This window comes from Eleutherodactylus coqui, chromosome 3, assembly GCF_035609145.1.
Source record: "Eleutherodactylus coqui strain aEleCoq1 chromosome 3, aEleCoq1.hap1, whole genome shotgun sequence".
NCBI classification, from domain to species: domain Eukaryota; kingdom Metazoa; phylum Chordata; class Amphibia; order Anura; family Eleutherodactylidae; genus Eleutherodactylus; species Eleutherodactylus coqui.
The window spans coordinates 132,958,128-132,973,605 of NC_089839.1; the positions used below are offsets into that span (position 1 = coordinate 132,958,128).

Sequence of the window (15,478 nt, forward strand, 5' to 3'; positions counted from 1 at the left end):
TGTCCTCCTGATCTCCTCCATCATCCCCAGTCAACAGCCCATTGCAATAGTTGAGTGCAGAAGCAGTGAATGCATGTTCACAACAGAGGAACAGGCTAGGGGAGGAGCTGTCATATTACAAATTTCAGTCCTCCAGTTTGCAGTGCCTTGGAAAACAATGCAAGCATAGAAATCAAACAATATTACACTTTTTTTTTAAACTAATTGCAAAAGTCTTAATTTCCAAAAACTCATTATTAAAAAAAAGAGTGCAAAGGTGTACATAGCCTTTAAAAACAGCTAAAACATACTTGATACACTCCTATGTGACCTAAGAGTGTTATATGGCTCTTGTACAGTGTTAGGGCTTTTACCCACTTTTACCCATTTTTTTAACGCTGCGATATAGCTGCGTTTTTTTTTTTACTGCAGATGTCAATGGGACTTTCTAATGTTAAAATTGCATTGCGCAAAAATCACAGAAGTGCAAACTTGCGATTTTTGTGCGATGCGATTTTAACATTAGAAAGTCCCATTGACATTCGCAGTAAAAAAAAACGCTATTGCAGCGTTCAAAAATGTTAGTGGGTAAACTCCACCAACTTTAGGGGTATTGGTGGAGTTCGTTTAAAACTTATTTGGACCAAACTAAACTTTTTGGCCAAATTCAGTGAACTGGCTGAACTGAACTCTTAAAAAGTTTGCTCATAACTACTTTTCACAGTAAAATACTTTATGTATCTAGCAAACTAACTGCTGTGTTACTTTTGTTCTTTAGCGTCCAATCACTTCCATCTGTTGGGGCCACAGAGATTCTCGCCTCTTCTTAGCTTCTGGTCCAGCTCTCTATGTTGTTCGGGTAGAACACAGAGTCGCTAATTTGCAGCTTCTCTGCCAGCAAGCAATTGCCAGCACTCTCCGTGATGACAAAGATATCACCAAACTCTCCCTTCCTCCTCGGCTTTGCTCTTACCTCACCACTGCCTTTATACCTACCATTAAGGTAATTTTGAATGTTTATCTCAGCTTCACTATAGCTTGATTATAAAATAAATGAAATTACTTCATGCATTTTCCACTTGCTGCCGCCTGTGGTTTTTTTTTTTCTCCTGCGTTCACCTCAAAGGTGGACCATAATGTGAAAAGATCTACTAGCATGGATGTAGTCGAAACCGTGCCAGATATATTGTACCAGTGTTTTAAAATGTGCTGTAGAGAAAGTATTCCAATTAGAGAGATGCTCTGGATACACACAGATGATACACTCTGTTGCCATAAGCCTATCAATGGATAATTGTCCCCTACGACCCAAGTCTGTCTGTACCTACTTTGGTTTTCCTCCCTTTCCACCTACAGTGAAGCAAAAACTTGCAAGCACTCACCTGTTCTTTCCTGTTACATTATTCTTTATACAGAAACTCAGCTGTCTGTTTTGTTTAGTTAATCTTTTAAGACTTTTAGGCCTCCTTCCCACGAACGGATTTCCGCCGCGTAATTCGCGGCGAAAATCCGCTGCGTTGCCCGCAGCTATTAGGTTCTATTGAACCTAATAGCACAATGCTCACGATGCGTAATTCCACCGCGGAATTACGCACCGCGATTTCTCCCGTCCTCACCCGCAGCATGCTCTATTTTCTGCGGGTGAGGACGGGCTGTACGCACTGACGGCTTCCATTGCAGTCAATGGAAGCCGTCCATTCACGCTATCTCCCGCTGTAACCAGCGGGAGATAGCGTGAAAAAACGCTTTCCCGCCCACCGCCGAGCGTCATATGACGCCAAATGACGCGGTCCGGCCGCGTCACGTGACACGGCCGGTGACGCGAGGGCGGTGGGCGGTGACGGGCGGTGACGCGCGGCGGTGGGCGGGGAAGCGATTTCACGCTATCTCCCGCAGGTAAGTATAGGGGCTCTGGGGGGCGCCGTGACGGGCTTCACAGCGGAATATTACGCTGCGGAGCCCGTCACGCTCGTGGGAAGGAGGCCTTAGGCTGTTGCATAAAGATTGTTAAAATGTTTCATACAAAAGATGGTTTTGCACTGAACAATCGGTGTTGGAATATTAAAATAGATATAGAATCTATCCATGAGAGGGATCTTGTGGTTAGAACCAACAATCGGTACACAGTGTAACTAGTAAGATTTACATTGACTTAATATAATACATAAGACAGCTGTTAGCAGAACGCTCAACTTCACCGTAAACCTGTATGATCGGCCAAGTATGTATGATTGTTTATAATGGAGAGGGGTGATAAGTCTCTGCTAACCAAGTCTGGCAACAGCTTATCTCCTGCAAGAATAAACAAATGTTCATGTTGAAATCCAACATGCTTGATGCCTCTTTCAGGAAGCCCCCTGCACATAACATTACAAAATACTGTAAGTTGTGTCAACTTTAATTTTACTGACTTATCTTGTAGAGTCTAACGCACTACATCTCCAAGAAATACAACATTTTTAAGGGGAAAATAATGATGTAAAACATATTAGTAAGGTCGTCTGCAGACGGCCGGGTCGGATCCGGCTGCAAGAATTCTCGCAGCAGGACCCGACCCGAGCGCCTGCAGAGAGCAGCGCGTAACTCACCAGCTCCCGCAGCTCCGTCTTTCATGTGCCGGCTGCCGGGCAGCCGGCGCATGCACAGAGCGGAGCCGACGGCCGGGAGGGACATTTCTGAATTGGAGCATGCCGCGGTTTGTTTTCTGCACGTGATTTCGCGCAGACAAACCGCGGCCGTCTACATAGGATTGCGTATTGTATTGCAATCCTATGCAGGCATGTACAGGCGGAAATTCTGCGGGAAATCCCACCGCGGAATTTCCGCCCGTCTGCAGGCGGCCTAAGACAGGTAAGGATTGTATTTATTTAAATTGTGCTTATTCCATGTCTTATATAATCTGTTTGTATACATGTTTGCATTTTATTTAGCCTCCCATACCTGACCCCAATAATATGCGAGATTTTGTCAGTTACCCGACCTCAGGAAATGAGAGGTTGCACTGCACTATGAAGAGAACAGAAGATGACCCAGAGGTTGGGGGTCCATGTTACACTCTCTATTTGGAATACCTAGGTGGATTGGTGCCTGTTCTCAAAGGGCGTAGGATTAGCAAGCTGCGTCCTGAGTTTGTTATCATGGATCCTAAAACGGATGGAAAATCGGGTATGTCTTTTGCTTTCTTTATTTCCTGTTGTCTTGCTAGAGTGATGTTTCTAATAGTATCCAACAAAAGTAACGCTCCATCCTTCGGATGTCTCTGAGAGAATACAAGGTGGTGTCACATCTGCTTGTGCTTTACCTTATGTCTTCCAGTTGAATTGCAACTGTATTCTCTTCTGCTCAGGATGCCGTCATTGAGACCCCACAATGCATTTTTAGGAAATATGATATCTCATAAAAGTAGTTTTAGCAAAATACTTACCGTATATACCGGCGTATAAGACGACTTTTGAACCCCGAAAAATCTGCTCTGAAGTCGGGTGTCGTCTTATATGCCGGTAATACAAAAAAAAAGTGTCAAAAAAAAAAATCAGTACTCACCTCCCCCGGCGTTCTGTCGCGCTCCGGCAGGCTATCGCTCCCATCTGGTCCCCGGCAGAACATTGCTTTCTGAATGCGGGGCTTGAAATCCCCGCCTCCAGAAAGCTAATACGCACGCCGTCAGCCAGTTACAGCCATTCAATGACATCATTGAATGGCTGTGATTGGCTGAAGGCGCACGTGTGTTAGCAATCACACCCATTCAATGATGTCATTGAATAGTGTGATTGGCTGAAGCCACGTGTGTTTTAGCCAATCACAGCCATTCAATGATGTCATTGAATGGCTGTAACTGGCTGACGGCGTGTGTATTAGCTTTCTGGAGGCGGGGATTTCAAGCCCCGCATTCAGAAAGCAATGTTCTGCCGGGGACCAGATGGGAGCGATAGCCTGCCGGAGCGCGACAGAACGCCGGGGGAGGTGAGTACTGATTTTTTTTTTCTCCACTGTATTACCAGCGTATAAGGTGAAAGTTGGGGGGTCGTCTTATACCTCCCGTCGCCTTATACGCCGGTATATACGGTAACTGTGTTTTAATAGGCTGCCTATTAATAAAAACAAGCTTCTGTACTCACTAGTTCTGGAGTCCTTGTACCTCCTGGCCACATCATCAATCTCCCCGCCAGCATTGCTTTTGAATACAGGTGCCTGTGAATACAGGTGCAATACCTGAGGTGCTGAAATCACCTTTTTTTCTGGGTGAAACTGTAGGATACATATTCTTTATAGTAAACATTTGTGAGCAGTTGTTGATTTGCAGGATATTAACCTCTTCATTCCCAAACCATCTTTCATTTTTGTTTTTTACTCTACCGTTTCAAAAAACATCTTTATTTTCAGTTGACATAGCCATCTGAGGCTTGTTTTTTGCAGGAGGATCAAGGGAAAGAACATGATTAAGAGAGAAAGCGCTGGGATCTTTGTCATTTTCTGTTAGTGTGTCTTCAAACATATCGGTCTCACCAGATCTCTTTTACACTGGTGCCTAAGGCCTCTCTCACAGCGTTTTCAGCTGCATTTTCACCACAGCTGAAAATGCTGCCCATTCATTTCAATAGGATACTCAGCTGAAAACGCCCAAGAATAAAACATGCAGCGCTTTCAAAACGCAGCGTTGTTCACTGCAGCGTTTTTAGCCTTGTGTGAGCAGGCCTGTTGAAATGAATGGGAGCCTTGTACAGCGTTCAGCACAGGACTGAAAAGGCAGCACTAAACGCTGAACAAAAACGCCCTGTGTGAGGGAGGCCTAAGGGGTTTTACACAGCAGTTTTGGGGCTGATTGCTCTTTAACTGTAAAGAGCTGACATCAATCGGATAAAAGATAACATTGCAGTCGGGGAGACTTATTTTGTTTCATCTATATTATTATGTAGGCAAGTTATGGTAAATAAGCTGCGGGTTAATCAGATATCCTTTCCCCACCCAGGAAACCGGTCAAGTCAGAACAGCATGAGCTGAGTTTTGGTGCTGTTCCTGTAGGTGGCGGGGAGTCAGTGGATGTAATTTTCATACTCACCCGCTCCCTGGTTCCCGCAGTGAAGATCACACTGGGCACAAAGATATGACTCTACTCTGAATGATGTGCTTGTGCTCTCCCATACAAGTCTATGGGAGAGTGCACACGCGTCACTTGGAGAAAAGTCAGATCTTCAGTTTTCCCCTCACAAGTATGGAAGACAATCAGATTTACGATGGTAAGCATGGGCAGAATAGCTGATTAGAATATCAGATATGGTCTAGAAACCAGCTTTGGACATTTACAGTCAGGATGTGTTTGCACTCCTCAAGAAAGACTTAGCCAATACCGTATTAACCTTCAAACAAATTGTACTAAATAAAGCCAAAAGGATGCCAAATTTCAGAAATAAAAAACTAATTCTGAATATCAGTGTCTAGTAAGTCCATATAATGCTATTAGACTTTGCTGCTTAACCCATTCACGTCACGCAGAGGACTATAAACATCTTAACTGCACTTACTCCATGTAGTTAACATGTATATAGTCGCCTACAGCCTGTACTGTGTATGGAGCAGGCTTGGAAGCCAAATCCGCTCCATACATGGCAGGTATCGGCTGTATTTATCACGACTATTAACCCTTTAAATGCCATTGTCAGTTCTGACAATGGCGTTTACATGTCCCAAAAAGGGGTTGGATTCCCCCCCCCCCCCCCCCCGAACACCTGTGGCATGTCTTTAATAGACAGACTGTTAGAATATAGTATAATGCAATACCGTAGTATTGCATTATACTGTATAAGCGACCAGACAGTCACAGATTCAAGTACGGGACTACAAAAAAAAAAACATTTAAAAGGAAAAACAAGTAAAATAAAGATTTTTTTTTTAATTATTGTAAAAATAAAAAATATTAAAAGTTAAAAAAAACCTTTTCTAAGTTGTCACATGCAAAAAATTAAAAATATAAAAATTGATAGCACTACATCAAAAAATAAGTTCAGTTTATTAAAATATATTATTAATCCCACATGATTAATTTCATCAGAATAAAAAATGCACAATAGCAGAATTGTGCCTATTTTGGTCACCCCATCTCCAAGAAAAAAGTGAATAAAAAGCAATCAGAAAGTCTTATCCACAAAATGGTACCATTAAAAACTACAGATTGCCCCAGAAGAAACGGACCCTACACAGCCCTATTCATAGAAACATGAAGTTACAAAAAGCAATTCTTTTTTCATAAAAAAAAAATATTTTAAGTATAACTCTATAAAAAACAATTTAAAACTGCATAATAAATGCCGTAAAAACAACACACCACCCCCGCCCCTCCGCCCTAAAAAATGTGAAGTTGGGGGGTTTTTACTACTTTGCCCCACTTAGAAATTTTTAAAAGCCTTTCAATGCTTTGTACAGTACAATAAATAGTACCATTGAAAAATACAACCTGTACTGTAAAAAAACAAGCCCTCATTTAGATATGTCACTGGAAAAATTAAAAGATTATGATTTTTTTAACATGAAAGTGCCAGATTTTTAGAATGTGAGCTGGATGCAGGTGCATCCGTCACCCTTGGTCATAAAAAGGTTTAATTTGAAAAAAGCGGGAAAGCACATTGGTAAGGTTCCTTTTGATGCTTTTGGAAACCTTCTGTTCTGTCTGCCTTTCACATTATTGTGGGAGCAGAGAATGCTACCATTATACAGGATATGGTTAAAGTTATAATGTCCATGGCTTTCTGTGTATGTTCTCAGCTCACTATGGTTTATGTGTGGTATGATCTCTAATCTAAATCAAAATTATGTGCAGATTAATTCCATAATTACAGTAATTGGATCCCAGTTGTTACTGATACAGAACTCCACTTTCCCTAGGATAAACTTAGAGTTAAATGCTAAAACTTCTTAAACTTCTGCAGCCAGCACTTCGGGTACTTTAGCTGATTAATTTATACGGTTAGTGCCCTTTTCTGCATGCAGCGGGAAACTGAATGACTATCGCTCAGTGTAGATGCATTGAACAAAAATGCATTCACTTCTCATTCATTGTTCAGTTTGTGCATGCAGAAAACTGAACAAGGGATCAGCCTGTGTAAATAGGTTGTATCATTAATAAATGACTGCAAAACAATCCCCACCTCCTTACACTGAGCGATGATTGTTTCTGCTTAAAAGTACAGAAATGATCATCGCTTGGACGACCTGTCGGAAATCCGCACCTGACAGATCGTCCCATTTAAAAGAGCCCTTAGATTGAAATCAAGAAGTAAAGTGTGTGCAGTAAACTCCTACACCTACAGCTGGTAGGTTACAAGATTTTGTCATTTAAGTGGGTTGCTCCATGAAAAATATTAGTTATAGTTAAATCCAACTCCTAACCATAAACAATTTGTATTTACATTTCTTCAAAAATGTTTATATTCACAGACTATTGTTAGAATAGCGCCACCTGTAGTTTATTTTTCTGTGTTTAATTCACATCAATAAATATTAAAGGGTGGTCACAAAAATAAAGTTTAATTTTTTTGATGGGGGACCCTCCCAAAAGTTGCCATTTGGTAAGAAAATGAGTTTCTGAAAGTTTGTGGTCAATTGGATAACGTTAACCCTTGCCTCATCAACATTGAAGTTACGATTTTAGAGAGTTTGTGTTTAATAAAATCAGTTCTTCATCCATAAAACAAAAATTATTTGTCCTAGAAACCTGATTATAGTCTCATTTTATTGATAATGTTCTTGTCCACAAATATTACTTTAACCCCTTTTTAGGTATGATTCATATATTTGAAGATAATAGTAAATTTTCAGTGCTGGTCATGCTCTGGATTCCCAAAATAGATATATCCTGAAAACACTCAAGTTCATGGTTACATGCCATTATCTCTGATTTTAATGTTAATGAATTTCTTTTTTGTGTTTATAATCGAAAGTCAGTTAATGTAAGGTACTGAATGTGTTTTCATAGAAATTATGGGAGACCCAAGATGAAAAAAGGTATTGTATGAGAAGAACAAAAATCCGAATTAATTACAAGAAATGTATTTCACACAAAAAAGATGATTTATTACAAGATAGAAGAATATAGATTACAAAAAAAGAGTATTAAAGTGTATTGTACCAACTAAAAAAACAAAAAAGAAATATAATATTTACTTTAATTTTACATGATTTAAACATCAGGAAAAGGCTTAGGGTGGCTTTTGCAGTATCAGGGTAAAGTTTCCTACATTCTGCTACGACTTGTAACAAGAACTGGTGGCGTTCTTCATTTTTGGTAATAATTGAATTAAAATCTTGACTAGCCTCTCTACACTTTCTTCATTCAAAATATCTGGAAGCAATTTTCATTCCACTGTAAAACAGCAGCCTCTAAATGGGAATTTTCAAACCTACTTTTAATTAGCTAAGCCCTTTCCTGTCAAAAATGTTGTCTATGAAGTCGCACTGTGTAAAGGGGTTGTCCCGCGCCGAAACGGGGTTTTTTTTTTTTTTTCAACCCCCCCCCCCGTTCGGCGCGAGACAACCCCGATGCAGGGACCTAAAGAAAGCTTACCGGAGCGCTTACCTTAATCCCCGCGCTCCGGTGACTTCTATACTTACCGGTGAAGATGGCCGCCGGGATCCTCTTCCTCCGTGGACCGCAGCTCTTCTGTGCGGTCCATTGCCGATTCCAGCCTCCTGATTGGCTGGAATCGGCACGTGACGGGGCGGAGCTACACGGAGCCCCATAGAGAACAGGAGAAGACCCGGACTGCGCAAGCGCGGCTAATTTGGCCATCGGAGGGCGAAAATTAGTCGGCACCATGGAGACGAGGACGCCAGCAACGGAGCAGGTAAGTATAAAACTTTTTATAACTTCTGTATGGCTCATAATTAATGCACAATGTATATTACAAAGTGCATTATTATGGCCATACAGAAGTGTATAGACCCACTTGCTGCCGCGGGACAACCCCTTTAAGTCTAAAATGTCTACATTTTCACCTAATGCCTCTGCAGTAGCTGATATAATTCACACTGCGTCCGTGTCCAAAATAATACATCTAGAGCAGAAGGGAAGATATCTGGTAGAGTTGTTCCCTTTGTCCTTTTAGAAAAGGTCCCTTCCCTAAGAAGGCTTAGGGTGGCTTTTGCAGTATCAGGGTAAAGTTTCCTACATTCTGCTATGACTTGGAACAAGAACTGGTGGCGTTCTTCATTTTTGGTAATAATTGAAATAAAATCTTGACTAGCCTCTCTACACTTTCTTCATTCAAAATATCTGGAAGCAATTTTCATTCCACTGTAAAACAGCAGCCTCTAAATGGGAATTTTCAAACCTACTTTTAATTAGCTAAGCCCTTTCCTGTCAAAAATGTTGTCTATGAAGTCGCACTGTACTACTTAAAGGGGTTGTCCCGCGCCGAAACGGGTTTTTTTTTTTTTTCAACCCCCCCCCCCCCCCGTTCGGCGCGAGACAACCCCGATGCAGGGACCTAAAGAAAGCTTACCGGAGCGCTTACCTTAATCCCCGCGCTCCGGTGACTTCTATACTTACCGGTGAAGATGGCCGCCGGGATCCTCTTCCTCCGTGGACCGCAGCTCTTCTGTGCGGTCCATTGCCGATTCCAGCCTCCTGATTGGCTGGAATCGGCACGTGACGGGGCGGAGCTACACGGAGCTACACGGAGCCCCATAGAGAACAGGAGAAGACCCGGACTGCGCAAGCGCGGCTAATTTGGCCATCGGAGGGCGAAAATTAGTCGGCACCATGGAGACGAGGACGCCAGCAACGGAGCAGGTAAGTATAAAACTTTTTATAACTTCTGTATGGCTCATAATTAATGCACAATGTATATTACAAAGTGCATTATTATGGCCATACAGAAGTGTATAGACCCACTTGCTGCCGCGGGACAACCCCTTTAAGTCTAAAATGTCTACATTTTCACCTAATGCCTCTGCAGTAGCTGATATAATTCACACTGCGTCCGTGTCCAAAATAATACATCTAGAGCAGAAGGGAAGATATCTGGTAGAGTTGTTCCCTTTGTCCTTTTAGAAAAGGTCCCTTCCCTAAGAAGGCTTAGGGTGGCTTTTGCAGTATCAGGGTAAAGTTTCCTACATTCTGCTACGACTTGTAACAAGAACTGGTGGCGTTCTTCATTTTTGGTAATAATTGAAATAAAATCTTGACTAGCCTCTCTACACTTTCTTCATTCAAAATATCTGGAAGCAATTTTCATTCCACTGTAAAACAGCAGCCTCTAAATGGGAATTTTCAAACCTACTTTTAATTAGCTAAGCCCTTTCCTGTCAAAAATGTTGTCTATGAAGTCGCACTGTACTACTTAAGTCTAAAATGTCTACATTTTCACCTAATGCCTCTGCAGTAGCTGATATAATTCACACTGCGTCCGTGTCCAAAATAATACATCTAGAGCAGAAGGGAAGATATCTGGTAGAGTTGTTCCCTTTGTCCTTTTAGAAAAGGTCCCTTCCCTAAGAACAACAAGTAGTCTGTGACAAGGAAAGTAAGGCCTCAACTGACATTCAACATACCATTCATTTGGAGACCTGGAACATATAAGGCCCTAAAGATTGACTAATATCTTCAAATCTATGAGTAACACCCAAAAAGTGGTTAAAGTAATATTTGTAAACAAGAACATAAAATGAGACTATGGTCGGGTTTCTAGGACAAATAGTTTAAATTTTATAGAACTGTGATTTTTTTTTTAACAAAAGTGCCCTAAAATCATAACTTTAAGGTCGATGAGGCACGGGTTAATGTTATCCAACTGATCTGAAACTTTGGGAACCTAATTTTCTTACCAATTGGCAACTTTTAGGAGGGTCCCCCAATAGATATAGCAAGAAAATGTTTTCCCCATATATCCTGCGACCACCCTATGACTTCCCACTTTGCTGAGCTCAGTTTGTGGAGTCTTTCCTGGTGTGGTGAGCTTACAGCATCCTCTTGAAGATGCTGAACATGTAAGGAGAGTCAAAAACACTATCTTTTCTCCTTAGGGAGCACCTAGACCCCGGTCATTGTTACAAGGCTTGTATAAAGAGTCTAACTTTGGCTTAAAGGAATGCTGCCTTCCAATAGGTAGCACTGTGGAGGTGTTATTCCATCTCCCTTATTTGCATTTAAGTAAGGAGAGTGAGACGGAGAAACTCCAATTGCGCTGCATAATTTATGAGAAGCCGAGAGAAAACATTGGAGTTTGAGAAGCAGCATCTTCCTCGCACCAGGAATCAGAAAGAAGCAAGCCTGAGGATTTATGACCACTAAAGAACATGTACTGGGATGGACACAGGCCATTTATAGAAACAGCAGGCAGCACTAGTCTAACATTAGTCCTGGAATATCAGAATATAGGACCATTTTTAAATAACTGTAAATACAAAAAATACTTATAATTAATCATTTTTAATCAGACAACCCCTGTAACACTATGCCAAAGCCAGGGATTCATAGCCCTGTATTAAAAAAGGGGTCTTAAACAGTGGACTTTTCAGGGTTCCAAATACAGTTGCAAGAAAAAGTAAATGAATTGTTTGAAATTACCTGGATTTCTGCATGGATAACTAATACAATGTGGTCTGATTGTTATCTAAGTCACAATTATGGACAAACACAATCTAACTAAACTAATAACTCATGTATTTTGACCATGTAATGCGAGCAGAGTCACTTGAAAACTCTATTATACTTAGACAGATCAGTGGCAAAAGAAGACCCGTCCGCCAAAGGAGACGATGGCTGATACTGTCAGAGCCGATATTGGCATCAATACCACACAACTGAAAGAAGCAGTGCAAAACCGAAAAACAGGGAGCTCGCCTTTAGGGTCGCCGAGGGTCATGAACGACTAAACAGCTAATAATAACAATAACACACAAGCAGTTGTGCCATTTGTGTCTCTCATTGAGCATGTTGATTAAATATACACAATGAATCTACAGATCCTGAGGCAACCCAGCAGCCCCAAACTATAATATTCCCTCCACAATGCTTCACATCAGGGTTCCCAGCCGTCCTGGACCGTCCATAAATATAAGGCACTTTATTCCAGTGTCTGTAAAACAATAGATGCATGCATTTGTTTAGGCTGCTGGTACTTGAGCAGGTTCCTATGGCTGTAAGTATCATCATTTAGCAAGTCACAGTAAGCGCTGGTAACGAGGTTGCATCCTTCTCTAACCTGTAAACATATATCACTTATAATCATTATGGTTTTCTAATGTGTTTCTAAAAAAATGTATGTATATGATTTTGGATAAGTTTTTCAGAAAAAATCAGGTTAACAGCCTTGCTTCACGTTTAGGAGGCGGTTTTGGAGTGCAGTGTACTTTTTCCTTCAAACCTAGCATTGTGCATCTCTGCTAAAAAGTTCGAATTTTGTCTTATCTGTCCATAGAATTTTTTCCTAGAAGCATTCTGGAAATTCTGAATTGTGACTATAACAACCAGACCAGTAGTAACCAGTGCGCAGATCTGGGTAATTCAAAAGTGTTCCCTTTTTATTGCAACTATAGCAACTTAAAATGATCATGAATACAACTAAAAGTGTTTTAATTAGACCTCCCTCACACAGGCGTTTTTGTACAGCGTTTAGTGCTACTTTTTCAGCACAGTGCTAAACGCTGTACAAGGCTCCCATTCATCTGAATAGGCCTGCTCACACAAAGCTAAAAACGCAGCGTCTTCAACGATGCGCGTTGACAGTGTTGCATGTTCTATTTTTGGCCGTTTTCAGCCCTGTGTTGCCCATTGAAATGAATGGGCAGCGGTTTCAGCGCTGCCGAAAACGCGGCAATACTTGGTACCACGCTTTTGGCAGCGCTAAACGCCCTAGCTACACTGCCTGAGTTAACAAAAAAAAATAATACTCACCTTGCAGGTGATGTCGCTGTCCTTGGCGGCGCTCTCAGGACTTGTCAGTCAGCAGGGGAACTTTTTCTTTGGTGACAAGTCCTGAGAGCGCCGCCGCGGACAGCGACATCACCTGCAAGATGAGTATTGATTTTTTTTTGTTAACTCAGGCAGTGTAGTTAGGGCGTTAGGCGCTGCCAAAAGCGCGGTACCAAGTTGTGCCGCGTTTTCAGCAGGGCAACTCTTTCTTTGGTGACGGGGATTTGAAATCCCCGCCTCTAACGAGAGATTGCTCTGATTGGCTGAGCGCCACTGAGTGACAGCCCACTCAACCAATCACAGCCAGCACTGGATGCGTCCAATCACAGCCATTCATTCATTCATTGAATGGCTGTGATGGGACGCATCCAGTTCTGGCTCTGATTGGCTCAGCCAGCTGTCACTCAGCGGCGCTTAGCCAATCAGAGCAATCGTCCGTCTTCACAAGGTCCCGATAGCGGCGCCAGGGACAGCGACTTCACCAGCCAGGTGAGTATTGATTTATTTCTTTTATCAGCAGCCTTGGCTGCGCTTTCAGGTGTGCTAAAAACGCAGCTAAAACGCTGGCATAGCGCATGCCAGCGCTGCTGAAACAGGGCAGAATCTGCAGTAAATGCAGCATTGAAAAACGCAAACACCTGTGTGAGGGAGGCAAAGGCACCCAAGTGATTCTGTTAGCATGGAGCACTGCTTCATAAACATACATTTCCTCTTCTTGCGTCCGTTGTTACTAGAGAGAACTTCTAGGCTCTCTACATGATACATTACTGAGGTTTATTGAATAACAATATGCAGTTAGTGGTGGCTACCGATAGACTGAATGTAGAGCATATTGTTTTCTGTAAATGCTGCAGTCAGTCCCCAGAATAGATGCTCCTGCCGATCATTCTGCAGTCGACTGTCAAGGTTTTATTTTATGTATAATTTTGAATTGCAATTTTGCAACCAAAGAATCTTTTTAGGCCCATAGGTTGTTAGACTTAGATGTAGAAATAAAAGGTGCATATCAAGAAAGACTTGATTAAGTCTGGAAAAACTTGTTGAGCATATTTGAATAAAGCTTCATTCACTTTTGTGTTTAGAAGTTCTGTTCTCCTGACCATTATTATTTGCAAAAAAATGACATTGTTTCTAACACTAGAAAGAAGAAAAAGATTCCCAAACTTTTACATTGGGAAATGTTTAATTTCTCCTCTTTCTAGGGATTTATTCCTCAAATCGATGTGCTGCATGTGTTCTTTATTATTTGAAAGTGGTTTACACACACCTACCTATTATATATATATACCATGAAATGTTTTAGACTCTAACTACAAATTAATTACTTTTTCTGTTTTGTCAGATGAAATCTACAGCAATGGATTGATCTCAGCAGTTATTGACAGCTGCAATTGTTCTGACTCCAGTGACATCGAGTTAAGTGATGATTGGGCCGCCAAGAAATCTCCAAAGATTACAAGAGCTAGCAAATCTCCCAAATTGCCCAGGTCTTTTGAAGTCTAATTTTATGTACATTTTCTTTATCTGTCAGCATAATAAGTACGAACGATGTCCATAGCAGAGAATCAGATTCCGTCTATCATTTCTTAACCTGCTTTAAAATGACATCTAATTATTTGCTATTGGCCCTTTTACATATATTAGCAGCTCAGGTTTTATACTTGAGGCTATTGTGGCAGCACGTGAGAATCGGCACATTACTTACATGTGTTTCTTCTCAAGTTGGTATTTGTATGCATTGTAAATTGAATTTAGGTGTATTCTACACTACATGGCGATGAGAATATGTAGATCTTTTCTTATTTGTGGCTTTAGCCTTATCTATTGCTTGTGTCTCCAATAATGAACATTAGCTGTAGAATGAGTCCTCTGTAATGTAATGTATTATAGATTGTCATCTTTCAGTCTGTTTATCAGGTTTCTGCCTTGCTAAAACTACCCCAGTTAATTTATATACTATGCTTGTGAACAGGAAACTTCAAGTAGTGAGTGCAACTCATCCATAGGTCACTCAGTCCTAACTAGCAACAGAACAGGAGCACCGGCTGCTGAACTATGTAGTGCATAAGAAATGGGCTTTACTCATTTTGTAACACTTACTACCGGTAGACAGCTCCAAATGGTTTCTGGAGGTAGCATTAACACAATCATGGCTAATCAGGCTTCCATTGACAAACAGCTGTAGTATTTTAAGCATGCTTCATATATGCAGTTTGTTGGACAAATCTGGACTTGCTAAAAAAAAAGTGGGAGAGGCTTCATGTGCCGACCCATGTGGAATAAAATAAGATGCAGCTTAGGCTGCTGAACTTGTCAGGTTGTGTAACTACACAACACTGGTAGCACTTGAGTTTAATTCTCAGGCCCGCTGCCTTCTTTGTGGACATTACATGCTGCACTGCCGGTAGGGGGATTAGAACTGTCAGCGCACGGATCGCAGCAGTTTTAGGTGTGAACCACAGAGGAGTCAACCCAGCTATGATTAGAAGGTTTATTCGGTACAGCAGATATAAAGCATTTCTAATCTGACTAGACACTTTTTCAGATAGGTGTACATACCTGGTGAAAAGACTAGTCCAGACTGGAAATATG

The 15,478-nt window shown here is 41.4% G+C and overlaps 1 protein-coding gene across 2 annotated transcripts in view; it reads left to right on the plus strand.

The window, feature by feature from the left end:
- Window positions 1-15,478, plus strand: part of TULP4 (TUB like protein 4) — a 248,843-nt gene that overhangs the window by 204,609 nt on the left and 28,756 nt on the right. Inside the window, exons 8-10 of one of the 2 annotated variants that reach the window (XM_066596090.1) lie at window positions 758-982; window positions 2,910-3,144; window positions 14,229-14,373. In XM_066596090.1, the coding sequence (XP_066452187.1) occupies window positions 758-982; window positions 2,910-3,144; window positions 14,229-14,373 (605 nt within the window). The remainder of the gene's footprint in view (window positions 1-757; window positions 983-2,909; window positions 3,145-14,228; window positions 14,374-15,478) is intronic. The other variant, XM_066596091.1, reaches the window with a different exon arrangement.